The sequence below is a fragment of the Platalea leucorodia genome (assembly GCF_965183815.1).
Source record: "Platalea leucorodia genome assembly, chromosome: 15".
NCBI classification, from domain to species: domain Eukaryota; kingdom Metazoa; phylum Chordata; class Aves; order Pelecaniformes; family Threskiornithidae; genus Platalea; species Platalea leucorodia.
In genome coordinates this window covers 5,316,691-5,334,442 of record NC_138837.1, presented here as the reverse complement: position 1 = coordinate 5,334,442, position 17,752 = coordinate 5,316,691, and the positions used below count along the sequence as shown (strand labels likewise).

At 48.1% G+C, this 17,752-nt stretch overlaps 1 protein-coding gene across 1 annotated transcript in view; it reads left to right on the top strand.

Moving 5' to 3' along the window:
- CFAP77 (cilia and flagella associated protein 77) overlaps positions 1-17,528 on the top strand; it is a gene marked incomplete at both ends in the record, with an annotated part of 60,880 nt that extends 43,352 nt beyond the window's left edge. The window contains 3 exons of the mRNA XM_082327868.1: positions 6,256-6,358; positions 7,763-7,858; positions 17,460-17,528. Coding sequence (XP_082183994.1) covers positions 6,256-6,358; positions 7,763-7,858; positions 17,460-17,528 — 268 coding nt within the window. The remainder of the gene's footprint in view (positions 1-6,255; positions 6,359-7,762; positions 7,859-17,459) is intronic.
- Positions 17,529-17,752: the final 224 nt, after the last annotated feature.

The following is a 17,752-nucleotide window of genomic DNA, read 5'->3' as shown; positions in this document are numbered from 1 at the left end:
CTATGAGCATCTGATAAATCTTTTAAAGTGCATGTTTACAATGGATTTTATTCTTTTTACTGTTCTATACATACGAGCCCTCTGAGCAAAATAACAGATCCTCTGACACTTAGAAGAAGCCACTGCCTCATTGGCTGCCCACAGTGAAATAATTTATATTGTTATTTCCTCATCCAAATTACAAGGATTGTAAAGAAGCTTCAGAAATTGAGTAATCAGTGCTTCACCAGCACAGATCCTGCAGCTGCCGCCCGGGTGAAAGACCCACTATTTCAACCGAGAGTTTTGCCAGCCCAAAGACTGCAAAAAAATTGGTCCCTGAGTGTTTTCTACCAATTTTTCTCTTGTTATTTTCTTCAGTGGTTAATGGAAAGTGAGGACAAGTGGAGATCATTTAAAAATGATCTTTCAGGCCTCTCCATGGGTTTATGGCCAGGACCTATTTAGAGGACCATAAAGCTGTAAGGGGCCCATAACTTTACTGTGTAGTCCACAGGCTTCTTAGGAAAATGAAGAGCCTTTACATTCACGCCCTGCTTGTTTTGCCATCTCTCCCTCTCCTTACAAACACGCCCGCGCGCGTGTGCGCGGGGACTGCTGGAGCCGCTAATTGAATTCACCCTTGTGAAAGTGTTAACAAATTGTAAGTGACCTTTTATACAAATTTCAAAGTCAAGAATTCACCACTAACTGCACATCCCTCTTCTGCCATTCACTGTTATGCAAAACCCACAAACAATTAAAAGAAATAACGAAGAGCCCAGTGGCCCTCTTTCCTAATTAGCTGCAGGAGGCAATGCTTGGGAGTGTGGCTAAGTGCTTCAATTACCTCGGCCCTCCTCGCTGCCCTTGTTAGAAGAGACAGGTCCACTGGCCAAAGGGGAACAATTAAGGCGAGGCAGAGCCAGGCAGTTTGCAGGGGGATGCCGGGGCCATGCCGGCTCTCGCACAAGGGCCAGAGCTGTAATCATGCCCCAGATTCCTGCTGGGCTACACAGAGACAAATTAATGGTAGATAGATGGCTAGCTCCAGCCCATCAGTAACGAGGGAGGAAGGGAGACAATATAGCAGTACAAGGGAGCTGTAATCAGAGTTTTCCTGTGCTATCAGCCCCCTTTGAGGGCAGAGGGACCTGAGCATTAATGGCTTACTGCTGCCTGCGTTGGCAGTACCCCAAGGCCCCGAGCAGAATCACAGACCCCAGCTTGTGCTTTATTTGCTGAAGATAATCTGCGCTGGCTGCACCAAAAAGCCCTGCGCTCCAGAGATGCTGGAGACCAAACTGGTTCCCAATAAGAAACCAACCTGAGGTGGTGGGAGCTGGTTTGGCTGTCCCAGCCACAAGCCGGGGGAGGATCTCTGTATGGACACTACCACCACAGGACAAATCCTTCCCACCATGAACTACACAAGAAAGGAATACAACAGCGGTGCCCCTGTGGCTGTCTCCCCCCCAGACTGAAGACCCCAAAGAGAGATAGATCCTGGCTGTGCAGCAAAAGCAGATCAGCTTAGATGGAAGGATTGCAGCAAGGACTTGGATGGACTCGATTTTACAGGTCTTTTCCAACCTAAATGCTTCTATCATTATATGACTAAACCCCCCTGAAACCTCATTAACCTTTCAAGAAAGGGTTAAAGTTTCCAGATAGGCAGTGGTGGTGCAACACAGTTTTAATATCACAACTGTAAAAAAAAAAAAATACAATTATATGATTTATCTGCTGCATAAGCACCCACACAGGGCCTGATCCTGCTGCCGCTAAAGCTGCCATTGAAATCAGAGCAGTGCTTTCGGCACAGCCCAAACAGCTGCAGAGCCGCCGGGGAGTCGATGCCCGTGCACATGTCCTCCGCTCCCTCGCTCCGCTCCCCGCCGGAGCCCGTCCTGACCAGCAGTGGGAAGAGTGCTGCAGGAGCCGTCTGCACTGGCTGGAGAGCTACGCAGAAAATCCAAGGGCTGAAGTTTGCACTAAAATATTTACAAGCCCCCATGCTTTTGAATAATACAAGAAAAAGGCAATCACAAGTCAAGTTTTTACCCTGTTACAACACAACAATCAAATTGATTGTACCTTTTAAGCTGGTATAAACCCCCTTCCTGAGCAAAGTCCTTTGTATCCAATTTTGCCAAATACCTTTTATTCAGTTGATATATAAACCTTTGAAAACAAGTTTGAGGGGAGACTGACAACCTTGAAACCTCAAGAGCACCATGGCATTGACGGGTGCCGCTCCCTGAGCAGAGTATTATAGATAGATTTTAATTTCGTTTTAACAAAATAGCTGTCTCCAGTGGAAGAAGCATCAAGAGCTAAATGAGGACCCATCTTGAGCTGAATCACGTTGAACAGACCTCGGCACTGTCATTGATTTTCTGGGAAGAAAAAAAACGCCTCTGGCTACTAAACCAAATTAGTAGTCACTGATGACCAATTATTTTGCCCCGCTGTGAACGGAGAGGCGTACTAAAATTCCAGTTTGTCAGACCCAAGGCTCTCTTCTCAAACACCTTTCAACAAGCATGTACCAAAAGTCCCTCAGATGGTTCTGACGCCTTCCTGTTTTCGGCAACTTCTTCTCCAAAGTTTTAATGAGCTGCTGCTCTGAGGATGGCCTGCCAGAAAGGGAGCCTTTCCCAGCGCTTTGGAGCACTATTTGGCATGGCACAAATCACAGCTGTCACAATTTATACACACATACACAAAAAAGTGTCAGCCTAATGTTTGCAAATTATAATTACCATTTCTCTTGCATGTCCCTGGTGCCTTCATTTTAGATAAATCCCAGCTCTGAGGTATCAGCTGCAAAGCACTGAAGGCCCATATTGAATAGAATAGATTTAACTAGTTTGTAGCTCATTTAAGGCCTACACTGTTTTATTTTAATATTGTTAATACTTTATTATACTTTTCAACATTGTTTTCACAGTAAAATAGCCTATTAGGAGGCTGCAGCTTCTTCTCCAGGAGATTTCTGGCAGACTAGCATACCACATTGTATAACCAAGCTAGCAGGTGCATGTCATTTCAGTTGAAAATAGGTCTGTACCCTGCCTCTTGAAAGTAAATTAGAGAGAGTCTATTAAAGAGACAGGAACTGTTTCAGAGATAATAGTTTTGAAAATGCGCACAGATAAATTTTAAAATATTTAGGAAATGTCAACATTAGAAGTGGCTCCAACTATTTGACTATAAAAGGAAGCAGCTGATTATTTTTTTATTCCACAATTGTAAATAATTTGTTACATCCTATCAGAACTTCTTTGCTTTTCCTTTCTGTGGCAGGGTGCTTGTGCCAAAACAAGGAGATCTGAGTTACTCTGAACAAGATGGGGTTTAATCCGCAGTAAGCGTTTTCAGCGGATGCTTCCTCCGCTCTCCCCACAGCATCTGCAGATAACAGCAAAATCCTCCCGGTTCAGAGGAGTGACATCTGGGCAGGGTGACAAAAGGAAAGGGAACACACAAGCCGTTCATTCCTGTCCTTAAGTAACACTAAGGCGAGAGGATGTTTTCCCGAAGGCTAGCTGCAAATGAGAAATATTGTCACGCTGCCAAGCGGCACCGATACCGGGGCCAAAATTCCCCATCCACTCCGATGAGATCAGCGTTTGACCTACAAAGAAAAAGCCGCCTCACTGAAATTTCTCCGGTAACCTTAGTCAAAGAAGTGCGTTACCTGGTATCCCCTGCTCTTCCCCACTTTCTCAGTATTTCTCTCAAAGAGGCAGGAAAAGCCAGACGAAGCCTCACGTCCTACAGCCCCACCAGAGCTTACGTCTATAAGCACACGAGTCATTCCCGCTGATTTCAAAGAGGCAGTTCATGCGTGTATTATTCCAGGCATGATTCTATACTTTGCTGGATCAGGACTTAAATGCGATTAATCACACGGCAGGGAAGGATCTCTGAAGAGCATCAGCCCAAATGTGTCCTTTCAAGCATTTACTTACAAGCCAGCTGTGGACTAATCAGTCATCAACTGGCTGGTCCACTGGAGATGGTAAAAGTCACCTCCATGGAGATGTGAAAACACATTCAGCTACCACAAAAATCAATAATCAAACACTACACACAAAGACTCAATGTTTTCCTGAGTCCCTCCCCGCTATTCCTGCGCACCAGGAAAGCTCCTGCCTTGGAGAGCAAAGGGACAGGCCAAGGCAACAGGCCCATGTGCAAAGCCCACCATGTGCTTGTGCCAGGACTACTAAAATTTACACCACACAATGAGACTGGAGACCTACCCGGACAAAAGACACTCAACCACAGGTTTGCCACGTCTTTTATCCACTGTAAATATTTTGCCCAGCTCTGATCAGTGTGAAATGCCAAACTGGACGGGAAGGAGCGGGGAGAAGAGGGGAAGACAAAGGGTAAATATCAGTGTCCCCTTTGGCACGGGGTGTCTCCAGATAACCGTCTGGAGCAGCACAGCTGATTTGTAAGCAAAGCCTTGAAAAGCCCTGCAGCATGTGATCTATGAAACAGGAGGTCTGCAGAAGGATATCTCCTCTGATATGAATGCCCCCTTGGGATGTATATTGCTGGATCGCACATCTAGTATCATTAGAAAACACGACCATAGATTAGGCTGTTTTGAAGCATGTGGTGTGCAATAATTAAGTAATAAAAGTCACCACAGGGGTGAAAGAACAAGAAACAGAAGAGTTACTATTTGCATACACGCACTGCTGGTGCCCTCTGTGATCATCAAAGGTTCTCCAGACTGCGAAAAGCTGGCTGCTACTGATGTTGGACCCACTCCTGCCAAAAGCCACGAAGCACCAGCTCACTCCATGGCACATGGGCTCTCTCTGCAGAAAACCACCTGCTGGTGGAGCTGGTGGCCCAGAAGCAGCCCAGCAGGCAGCCAAGTCCCCAGGGTCTTGCAGTTGGTTCGGACAGGCAAGGAAAGCACTGCCTTTCTGTTACGGGAGCCGCAGCTGAAGGCACTGTAGGCTACAGGTGGGAGCAGAGCCAGGGCCGATGGCTCCACACTGTCGCAGGTTGCTGCTGAGATGGGAAAAGTCCCTGCCCAGTGAGGTGTGCAAGGACAAGGACCAATAAAACTTAAGCTCGAGGTCCTCCATCACCTTCAAGTGCTTACTTCTGGGGGAAAAGGATAGCAGCACGACCACAGCAATAAACGATAGGCTGTCCTCAAGGCAAGAACCCTGCTGCTGCCACTGCCAGTTCACCTCCCATGGTGGCTGATGAAGTTAAAGTATCCTCACTTGCAAGGAGCAAGGCTCAACAATTTCAGGCTGCAGTTCTGCCATAAGCTGGTCAGGTTAATGCCAGCTCAGAGCAGCTGAACGGGACACTGGCCAACAAGTCTTTAATTTTTACTGTTTTTCTAGAATCATGGTCACCTGCAGCTCCTCTCTGCTGCTGTCCCCTCCTGGCCAGGGTGCTCCCCGGTACCCTGTTTCAAGGGGCGAATACATCTGGGCTGTGCAGCTGAGGCACTAGGCCAGGGCTCAGCAGTTCAGCTCCCCTTTCTGGTGCAGACACCTGACCATCTGCATTGAGTCCATTTTTATCCCCATTTAGATTGCTTAGGACAGCACTTACTCCTCTCACCCAATCCATCATTGCAGCTGTTTGCGGCTTTTTGGTATACCACAGTAGTGATATTTGAAGAGCAAAAGCAACGTTATTTTAGCAAAACACACTTTGCACCCAGTGGTTCTTCCCAGACAGCTGCCATGGCTGGGTCAGGCTAGAGGGGACCCAGCCGGTCTGCTTTCAGCTGGTCAGAGCCAGAGCTGCTCCTCTGAGCTCCAGGGTGGCAATGCAAAGCCCCAGCTCTCTGCTTCTGGGCATTGCCCCGCTCAGTGCTTTCCTTACCCACCATCGGGAACCAGCTGGGAAATGCCCTTCTGGAGCCATGGCAGGGCCCACGGTTGAGCCACAGTTTGGGGTGCTCCATGGTCCTTCCAGCACACTGGGGCTGGAACACGGGCGGTGGTATGGGCCCGACAGGCAGAGGTGTAAGTTGTGCCTGCTCTGAGGAATGCCCTAGCACAGTCCTGCTGCAGGTTACCAAAAGCACATGCAGGCTGTGGTGTATTAACTGCAAATGAATGTGGGTTTGAGTCTTTTTCAAGGAAGAGAAAGCCTTTCCCAGTGCAAGGGTTTATTCATGTTCCCACCAGTCACATTTTCCAGGAGCAGAGATGGGCATGGAAAGGTAAAGAGAGTCATTAACCCTGGAGATTATATTGTTGTCTTTTCTATGTCTTCCAGGCCTTGCACTCCCTTTTTTGACCTCCTCCAACACAGATACAAGGAGTTGTGGATGGAGCAGCAGAGAGCACTGACAGCAGCCCAGCGAGTGGAAAAGAAAAAGGTGATAGTACTCCAGCAGTGCTTTTCCTTCCCACACACAGCACTGCTACCAGGCATAACCCCCACTGTCCCACCCCATGATGGAGGGACTTCTCCCAGCCAGGGAGAGGGGTCTCAGCTGGGAAACCATCCTCCCTGGCTGCTGGAAGGCTGGTGAAGCCTAACAAAGATCAGCTGCTTCCCAGCCAAGACAAGCCTGGCTCCAGCCGGAGCATGTCCTGTGGGGCGATGCTGTGGGAGTAAACACTAGATGTGCAAATTACAACGCATGTGGATGAAAGAGCTCTAGAGACAAAAGGGAAGGTTTTTTAAAAAGTATTTTTGTATCTGAAGATACATGCCGGAGCTGAGCAAGCTCTCCAGGGCAGCAGTGCTTTGGCCAAGGCCTTTCAAAAGGCTCATCCCACAGAGACACCTTTCTGCCCGTCAGTAAGCATCTCGCTGCATCAATACGCCTCTGGTCACAGGGTGCCCCGTTTAACTCCTGGTATCAACTAAAACAGAGGCTCCGCTTCTCTCTGCATCACCGCAATACTAAAAGGCCCTGCTGGAACGAAGAATTATGTTTCAAATTATCTTTGGTATTTATGTCATCCTCACGCCAGGAACCCTGCAGACTGTCCTTTGGACAGCATCAGCTCTGCTCCGGTTACCTGTGACAGTGGACAAAGCAATGGAGCAGCCAACAAATGTTCAAAGGACCATCACCAGCCCTCATCCTGGCATGGTGTGGTTGATGCCGGCACCCACAGCAGTTGTTAGAGTGCAACGCTGTGCTGTTAAACATACCAATATTGTAATAACATTTAAAAGCAGCCAATGACTGTTTTATTAGTTAATGGCTCAAAGAAGAGTCGAGCTAATATGGTAATGACCAATTTCAATGGGCTTACTGCCATCACAAACTATGCTTTATAGTTGAAGTGCAAGAATACAGTGTTCTTAATTAGCAGCTACTTTATGAATACACAAGCCTAGGATGTTGGAAAGTGCATCCCTACCTTATCTATTAATGACTGATGCTTTAAATCACTAAGTTGCCTCCATCAGGTTCCTGAAGCCTGCAGCCACCAATTACTGAGTTAAACAACACAAACCTACATTCTAGACCACAGAGCAGACAGATTCCCCAGGGTTTCACACAGTGGTTGAAACATTCACCGGGTACCTGCACCAGCTTGTGCTGGGACTGTCAAGCACTGCAAGCCACAATTAATCAGGAAAGCAACACACAGCAGACAGCCAGGAAACCCCAGACTGGAAATGCAGACCAGGCACTTGTGCTCATCAGTCCAAAGTCACTTTTAGTCTAGCTCATCCCAGTGTCGTTACGTTGCATGACACCAACCTGATGTATATAGCTGTGCAGCCATTTCAACCCACTCTTGTTTATCTTTGGTTGCAGAAAGGCAAAGTGCGTGAAACTCGCACCACATTTCTGCGAAAACACCCACTACCTGCAAAGGAGGAGTCCTTCTGGCACCTGCCCCGCTTGGAGAAGGTACGGAGCACTTGATTGAACTTGAGGACAACTCCTAACCTTGCCCACATGCCCTGATAACACCCTTAGCACACAATGCTCTTACCTCAGAGGTCCCTGAGGTCCAGACCATAAAGTGCTCCAGCACTGGATGTGTTCAAACATCAGCCCCTTTTGGACTTAAAGGTGAGATGTTTTTTGCAGCCATAAGCCCTGGAAGATAGGCAGCAGTTGCCCAGATAAGGACTTAATGACTTGTTTTCTGACTTGTGTGCACTTTCATGACCTTCACCAGATGAGAAGCATCTTTTTGTATCTCCCTGTTAGTACTGAGGGGGCCTTTGTTCTCTGCTGGTACCCCCACAACCGCCCCCCACGAGTAGGACAGTCAAACCTGCATTTTGGTAGCCTGCCATTTTATCAGCTCTCACCATAACTAATTCAAACCACACAAGATGTTTCAAGAAGCATTTTCACCCCAAGAATTAGAGATTTCCAGAAAGCCTGCGCTCTTGATACCTCTCTAAACTACTTGATTGATAATATTCACCCTGAGACTGAGCAAAGGGTCTAGCCAGGTTACGGATGTGCGTGACACTTCCTTTAATTGATCCAAATAAGAGCCAAGGAGAAGATTTCTTGTTCTAGCGATGGGATCTAAACATCTCCCTGAATTCATCTGCTCATCCTGCTGTGCTCTGGGGTACTTGTTTGAATTCCATTAGCTTTGTTTGTGGTGTAAATTACAGGGAAACTTCAAGTGAAGAGCTAGGGGGCATTTTAGGAAGGAAGGAAAAAGAGCTGGGCAAGGGGAACGGAAAGGAGACACCAGAAAGTCTGAAAGCACTGAAACCCTGCAGGGAGTTTACACAGCCAAAATCATATCTGGCATTGATAGATACCGCTGCAAAGAGCCTCTCAGCCCTCCGCCCTAGCCCTTGTTCTGATGGAGTTATTTTTTTTGCCGTGCTGTTGATTTTTAACCGCAGTTTAAAACAACGAAGAAGCCTTGTGACTTCCTGAAGCTAATTTACTTGTACAAGTTGGAGAGTTTCAACGAAGAAATGTGTTTTGCACCACCTTGATGTATTCCTCTTACATCCTGTCTAAGACTGTCCGATTAGCATATGTCAGTAATCATTTATCCTCGCTGCCTGTCAGCACAGAGCTGCTGCTGCGGCTAGTGTCAGGGAAAGAACATGACCGATCGCTGTTAAACAGATTGTGTAAGTCACACGAGATACTGGGGCAAGCCTCCTCTTTAGAGCTCCTCTCACCCCAGACCTTTCCATCACTATTCATTTTTCAGCCTGTGTTTTTCTTCATGCTTTCCCTTTTGTTTCATCCATAACTGTGGTTGGGTTCCTCCCCCAGCCACAGCTCTCAAACCTCCAAGTCGTTTCTTCTTCTCTCTACCTTTCTCCTTCCTCTCCTCTTCCCTTCCTTCCCAGGAGCAGCATCCAGGGGAGCAGGGACAACTCATTTTGCAGAGCCTCTGCAGATTTTCTGTACTCCTCCTTTCTCGTTACATTAACCTGGAAGGCTTGCCTTTCCCCAGCTGCAGATCTAACAGGCACGGTCCATGTTAGAACTTGGATCAGGAAATTCATTGCTCAGCTGGGTTTCAGTGCATGGTTTCCTCCATGGAAAGAAATTCTCTTGAACATCCATAAATGTTTACCCAGTTAAAAGCAGTAACAACCCAGAGAAAGTTGATGGTTCCCAAAGACACTTGGTAGCCTCCAAACTGTGCTTTAACCATCTCTGTAAAGTTGGGTTCTACATAGGTGGTGGTGGAATGGTCTTGAAAGACAAACTGGCCTGACCCTTCAAGCAAACCCAGGGACTCCAGGAGTCACTCTATCAATCCCTCCTTTACAAGGGTGACAATAGAGAGCAGTGCTCCAAAGAGGTGAGGGAGCTTGTTCTTGCGGTGTTTCTGTCCTCATGAAACCTTTCTCAGGCTCTTCTGTGGTGGTAGATAACTACTTTATGGCTTTTTTTAAGACTCAATGGCCTGGGGAGGGCAGCGATTAGCACTGACCACTGTAGGCACTTTACCAAAACACTGTCTTTAATGCATACAAAGCTCTCATCCTACTGTGCAAAAAGCAGTAGGAAAAGCAACCACAAAAATACCACTTTACAGAAAGCTGGTTAGCAGACTCCCATCTGCATATTAGTTCAACCTTCAGTGACATTGTCCTGCTCCGGCCATTACAGAAGATGCTCATGACCTGGGAACAACTTCCAACTCTGGATAACAATGTACAGAGACTCCATTGCCCTGACCACAGCCCCATTTTGGACTATTTTTACATGTGACCGAGGCTAGCGCAGGGGTGAGACATGTCCTCAAGCCGCTCATCCTTGTCACTCAGTCACTGCCTGTCATCCGGCACGATGCCTTTCAGTCCAGCCTGCTCTGGGCCTGGGGGGAGCAATGCAGAGCACCCAGCTACCGAGATGGTTGTAAGCCAAAGCAGGGGGCAGCAGGAAGATGAGATTTTGTTCCTTTAGATCCATAAACGTCAACAAGGAGGATTTTTCTATTCCCATCCTGACCTCTTACAGAGAGCTGCAGAAACTGGGCATGGATATCACTGCTGGCTCTTAAACTGGCCTTGCCATTCAGTCCCTGCAAGACGACCTCCTGGCACCACGCTAGAGCTTGCAGAGGAAGCGGAAGAGAAGAAAACAAAGGAGCTTTGCCCTCCCCGCTCATTGCCTCTGCTTGCTGCCTGCATTGCCAGGGCTGCATGACATTACATAGTCATTCAGTCAGTAAAGTATAGACAAATTGACTATATTTTCATTTGGATTTAGGTTTCAGCCCCGCTGCTTTAGAATAATGGCCCACACTATTAAGCTAACCGGGTGATTTACAGGCTCTCCCACACCGGGTGATCGCTCCTGCTCCATGTCTCGCTCTGGAAGACCAACCTGGCATGTGGTCTCCTGGACCCTCCAGCTCGCTGAGACAAACAGGTTGCAGGGAGTCAGTCATGTCCTGACGGGCAGTTCATTAGGGAAAGTGACTGAATTGGAGCATTTAAAAAACAAAACAAAAAACCCAACAAAAAAACCCACAACAAACAGTTTAACTCCTTACTCACCTCAGCAAGATGCTTCTACTGCCCTCCTCTTCCTCAGTCACCCCCCAAGGCAAACAGCCTCTGCCTTGCTCTGCCTGCAGTGACGTGACTCCTGGGCTCAGGTTTTGCCAACACGGCTGTGACTGTGCACCAAGACTTCATTTATTTGTAGACATGAGACTACATTCCCTGGGGACTGTACCTCAGGCAGCCGGCATGGACATAAATAAATACTGCTGCCCCCCATGTTCATGGGACGTGTCCCGACCCTGTGTCACTCATTGCTAGCATCGTGCTGGCCCAGGCAGGATGGCATCCCTGGTGTCAACCAAACCTTGCAAAGGACGTTGCTGCCAAAACACAGCATCCCGACAGCCCTGCCTATGCCAGCCCACAGTGAGGCTCCACCTACCTCCATCTGAATATTTGATAGTCACAATCCAAACCAGTAAGTCAACGCTGGCCACTCCGCAATAGATTTTCAGGGCTCTGTCAAGTCAATCCAGAAGGATTTTGGTAGCGACACCTCACGCAGCAGTGATGCAGGACAGAATTCACCCATGTGTCAAAACAGCTCCGTGCACCGCATGTCACTGACACACACCAGGGTTTTTCCTTTGCTCCTTAGAGAATTCCGACTTGCACAGACATTCAAGGTGGCTTTCCAGGAAGAACAGTCTTGTTTACTTGACCAAACAGGGGGAGGAAAGAAAACGCAGCAACTTTGGACAACACTTTTGTCAACATGCGCTGCCTTCCCGAGCAGATGAAACGAGCTGCGCTCGATGCGCAATATGAATAAGCGATAAGCAATTGACGAGCAAGTGTTCGGGTACCTTGGCAAAAGACTTAATTTGCAACCTGGCACAAAATCAAAGGCTCTGTCAACGGCTGAGCGGCTCTCCCGCATATGCCTTGCGTTACCTGGGAAAGCTCTGTCAGGTAAATTTCCACTGAAAGTAATTAGAGGAATCCCCACTGTATAAACTTTGCAGCAAAATTCTGGGCTCCAGAATTTGATTCTCACCAGGGATCCGATATCTGCTCACAGCCTGATCCTTCATCAGAATTAACAGTTGAGGTTTAACACATACACACAAAAATGTTCCACATTTTTTTTTAATGCCTTACCTCTATTTTTGTCTAAAGAGCTGAACTGACAAGCACAGCTCATGTAATCTTGCAACTGTTGTCTTGTCAGAAAAGCCATAGACTCTGCTTAAATAACCTAGGCTTGATATGCACAGCGCATGGTGGGCTGGCTTTTCAGATACGGCATTTATCCTCCCAGGTGTGAGGACAGCAAAACTTCACGGAGCGTTATAAAACTTGTCTCCTGGGCCCTAGATAGTGCTTAAAGAACAAAGCAATGAGTTCAAGAGCTTTCTGTCACCATGGTACCAGACCAAACCTCCCCTCGGCTGGGATTTTGGCTGACCAAAAAAAAAAAAAAAAAAAAAAGAGGAAAAAAATCCATGTCACCTGATGGCTGATGGCTGTTCAATGGCCCAAGTGACATGAATTGGTGGGTCCCAGCCCCACAGCGACGATCCAAAGCAGCACAGTGCTGGCCTGCCTACAACAGGCACAATGTAAAAAGAAAATACAACACCCTGCAGGGTTCCAAATGGGCGGCAGAGACCCAGCTACCCCAAGCACGATCCCTGCACATCTCCACTGGGACCAGAGCAGGGATGTCACCTCCCGCACCGCAGCCATTCTGTGACTAAATGCAGGCTCCAGGCCCCAGCCACCATCACTACATTTTCTTGCAGATTCGGCAGGTTTTCTTGTTTTGCCTAACAGCTGAAGTTTCCAGCAATGCAATTGCTCAAATCACAGCAAAGCATTTCCATGGTCCAACCTTTCCCAGTATCCCTTTGCATGTGCCCTGGACACTCAGCCTCTCCATCACACCCTAATGCTGCCCTTCGACATGCTCAGCCCCTCCTCAGGTCTCCCTCAGAGACATGGTAACCCCTCATTCCTCTGCCATTTTCGTTGTTCTCCAGCATCTCCTAATTGACACAAGAAACCACCACCCCTCCCTGTGCAGCCTTACAGCCTGGACCATCTCCAGGGCAGGCTCCACCTGCATCCGAGCCCTGGTGTCCAAAGGCAGCAAAAGTAACTGTTGGCAACCGATGTCCATTGCTGTTATGGAGATATTCACCTGTGAAGGAACAAATCTGGGGTGCTCGCAGCCTCATGGCTTGCAGCAGAGTAAAACCACACACGCTGAGCTGGATTACAGGTGAACACCTACCATTGCTTTCGGTGCTACCTGCTGTTTTGTACACAAATCCGCACAGGTGCTTTTGAAATGGACTTGGGGTTTCATTCATGGACCTATTCTGCAGAGATGCTATTTACCAACAGACAACTTCGTTTGAAGTAAAACTCTTGCCTTCAAATCTCAGAAACGCTTGAGGTCGGTGCAAAAGCTGCCAGTTCTGGTCTGACCCCTGGACATCTGCCAAGGGGGGCACACGCCGGGTTACAGCTCCAGTGCGTTCATTCTCCTTTACCCACACTATTGCCCAGACCAAGTGACCAGTGAACTCCAGCAAACATCTGTGGCCCTTATTTTCAGGAAACAAAAAACCAATCCCAAATCTCCATGGGGCATTAAATACAGCAGCCAAAAATCGCTGAGCACTTTTTGAAACATTCCTGGTCTGAAGCAAATAAGGATCATTTAGCCCAGACTCCCTTGTCCTGCATTTCCCTACGTTCTTGGAATTAGAAAGGTGGGGAGAGAAAAATCAACTCCGTTCATTAAACCGTTTAAGCGTGCTACTGCCAGGAAAAGCCACAGTATTTGTAACCCTAATAATCCAACACACACCTCCGAACGCAGCTCATCTTGGACAGAATAACGTCTGTTTTAAAAATACCTGCCTCTCTCTAACTTGTCATGGCATTTGTTGACAACCCTATTGAAAGCCGCTCTCCATGCAGCTGTGAAGGATCTTTCAGCACCTCTTTCTCTTTCCTAGACAGTTTTTGAAAGGGAGGGGAGAAAAAAAAAAGCCATCAATACAGGGGGAAAAAGGCATCAGCAGCCAACATCGGCTGATGAAGCACCTCACCTGGGCCCCCAGCGCACCGCCTCCAATTAAATCAAAATGGTTTGTTTTTAATGGTCTTTTACACTGACAAGTGGGCTATCATTCCAGGCCTAGAGAGCTGTCAGGGAGCCGAGGCAAATCCTCCGTTGATAATGCCCAATGCTTCCAATTAGGAGCCGAGGCCGCTCCTGGCGCACTAACGATTCCCCAGCCTCCCCCAAGGCCCCTTCGGCGCTGGCTGTTTCGTCTTCCCTCTTCCTCCGCCGCAAATTACTGACACAAAACGGAGGCGCCCCGGTGCCTCCTCACCACGCCGGGCCCCGGCCCTGTTGGATTTAATGAGGCGATGGAAGTTTTTGCGGATCTTTCGCTAAATTCTTTTCTTGTTTGACAGCTGCTTGAGTGTTGACCTTATAAAAGATTTAGTGTTTCTCATTATTTTCTGTCAAGCTTTACAAGTGATAGCTTCACGGAAATCATTTGCATCTCGATGTGCGCGCGCACGCGTGGTTTTTGTCTGTACGGGGATGCTCGGCGCGGCGTGCGTCAGTGTGTACACCCTACCCCTCTCTGTATTGTGTATTTTATTCCCTTCTCCCCCTGAAAAAAATCTACAAACACGGCACTGTTGTTTAGTGTTGTTTTGGGGGGAAAAAAAAAAGAAAAAAAAAAGGGAGGACTTAAAAGGCCCAGGATTTGTTAGACTCCTGTAAATGAGGGAGGTTTTGAAAAAGGAATAGAGATTGGTTTCCTGTAAAGAGAGCTCAAGAAAGTGTTTTGTCACCTGCTAAAAGGATTCGATCAGATGGATGATGGAAAAACTAGGCTGAGTCTAGGTGCGGCTTTGTTGTTAAAGTGAAAAATCGTGCAAGGCTGGGAAGCTGCCTTTGAGCAGGCGGGCAGAGCCAGGCAGGTGCCGGGAGGAGCGGGTACAGCCCCATCTCCCTGCAGCCAAGCGTGGATCCTTCCAGGGCAGGAGGAGAGCCAGGAGCTGCTTGTGACTTGCTTCAGCCCTTTGCATGAGCTCATTCTCAACACCTCCCACAAGTCATCACAAACCATTTAATCCAGCTATATCAATTAAAACTTCCCCCCCTCCCAGTGCAACTCTCATTTACCTTTCCCCCCAGAAGCTAATCTCACTGACCGCCCAAGGGTGCTCACAGTGCCCGGCAGCTACGGCACACACCCTCCCGCACCCACCTCAGTGTCAACAAGCCCAACAGCACCCACGAAATCCCAGTCTCTGGGGTATGTGCTCTGCTGCCATCAGGGGAGCTCTGCCTTCCCTGTACCAGCTCGGCCTTTCTGCATCTCACAGGATTTATTAGTCCTCCATTAACAGACCTGCTTCTGCTTGCAACATGCATGTGGCTGTACCAATGCTTGACAAATGGCCATTTACAGTCCTTCGATTTCAAACATTATCATAACTGAGAAACCCAAATGAAAATAACCCCCCAAATACATATTTAAGTTTTAGAAGTGATAAGGCTTTTTTTATTGCCCCTCTAATTCTTTGAAGCAAGCACTGACATTAAAACATCCCAGCTGCAGGTGTCCTGCAGGTTTTAATTTGTCAATAACAAATGCAATGAGCAACAGCAAAACATTGCTTCTGACCAGCAGCTGAAAACCATTGCAGCTCCATCATCCTGCAAGGAAAACCACCAAGCTTGTGCCTACAAACTCTGTTCCTGTCCTGCTACAGCCAATGCTCCAACTCCACAATTCAGACAAAGTCCTGGTATAACAGCCCGTAACCCCATCAGAGTAATGGTAAAGATCATCAGCTGTCTCTAGAGGAAGTACCTTTGGGTTCATCATTTAAAATATGAATTAGAAGAATCGGAGATGAGGATTCATCACTGGCACTGACGTCTCAACACCAGTCTCTGTCATAATAAGACCTTTGACCCAAGGACACCCTTATCTTGACTCTAATTACTGGCCTGGGACTAATCCATACTTCTCAACTGTCCCTCATTATGAGAGGGTTTCTCATTTTTTAAAACAGCACTTGTCCCCTGTCCTACACCTGGTGCTTCCCACTTACTCATGCTGAGGGCAGAAGCTGGCATCCCTCACAACTTTGTCAAGGGCTCCACTCATTTTAATTACTGCCAGTTGTGGCTCAGTGTGACATTTCTCACCTGGGAGCTTTGTACCAAGACTGGAGTGAATAAACTGCTCTTTCCTCCCCTGCAGCTTCAACCCAGTCCCCAGCAGAAATTTCCCCCTGCCCAGTTCCCGGCACTGGTGGGCAGAGAGCACGACAGGGAAGGCAGAGGCACATTTGAGAGAAGCAGCTCAGCTGTCCTCACCTGCCAGCATTGGATTTTTCTAACAATCCCAGCTTTGAGGGAAAAACTCCTGGATCATTAATGGGAGGTTGGAGTTGGCCCAGCTGGGGCTTGTCCCTGCCAGCTCCCAGGGGCTGCTCACCCACATTGGCAGCCCTTGGTTCTGCCTCTCCCACCTTTCCCTCCCGGAGAGGGGCTGTGTCACCGCTGCTACTTCTGAGAAAGCAAAAACATCCAGAAACAACTGTCTGAAGTTAGGCACTCAAATGCATATTTAAGTACCTGAACGCCTTTCTCCAGAGAGGGGGAATAGCTAAATACACTTTGTTTGTCTTGATTAATGAGATCACTAGCAAGCTTTTCAGGGCAAAGACTGCTGTGTATTTTTACATATGCAAAACCTGACACCCAGCCAGCCTGAGCAGGGTGGGGGAAGCGGGATGCAGCTCGGCACATCCACACAAGGCAGATACACGGCACAAGGAATTGCACTGGGGCAGGTAAAGCCCACGGCCCCCCATGGTAAACCCACTCCGTCCACAAAGACACTGGCACGGCTGAGTAACTCTGCACCTACTGTAGAGGCTTGCTGCGTCCCGCTGTGCGTGGACCCCACCGCCCGCCCCAAAGGGCCCTGGCACCTTTCTCCCCCAGGTGACTTCCCCTTTGTTTCTTTGTCTTGGGCACTTGTTCACCCCCTCCCCACCTCGAAGGCGATTCCTGGGGAGAGGCTGCTGGGTGCTTGTTGGTCATGCAAGAGTCCCTGACCCTGACAGGGGCTTCCCAGGAGCTCTGAGCCCATCCTGGCCCCCTCAGCAAAGCACACAAGTCCTGGGTTGTAGAAAACAAGTCATATTTATTTCAGGGTTCACCATAAGGCATGCCAGCATTTGAAAACATCAGACAACCAACACACCATAGTAAGACTACGGGACCTTGTTACTAGAGCAGAATAAGAATCTCCAGAAGTCAATCAGAAAACTAGTCCTCATTTCAAACAGGTGAAGTGTTTAACTTCAGCTGGAGCAACATCTCCCAAACAGGCAAAAAACCTTACACCAATCTGCAGTCTCTTCCCTGTTTGTGCTACAACCTGTTTTCTTTGGCTGGCTGCTCGCTGTAACCAATCCTCTATTTGCTCCTTTCGTTATAGGTTGGGCCTCATCTCAGTACTTTTCCAGACCGTGATGCTCGTAAAAAGGCCTTCAGTGCCTCCCATTGAGAGGTGCCTGGGAGCCGCCGTCCCCTTCCCAGCGCATCCACGCAGCGAGGACCGCAGCACTGTGCTGGGCACCGCAGCCCTTAGGCCCTGCGATAGCCATAGACGATAGGCTTTCTCTCTGGTTTTAAAAAGTTCCGTTAATGCAGATAAAGCCAAATAAATGTGAGAGGAATGATTCTGTCTCAGCCTGTTCATTGCTTCGTGTCAGATGCACAACACCTTAG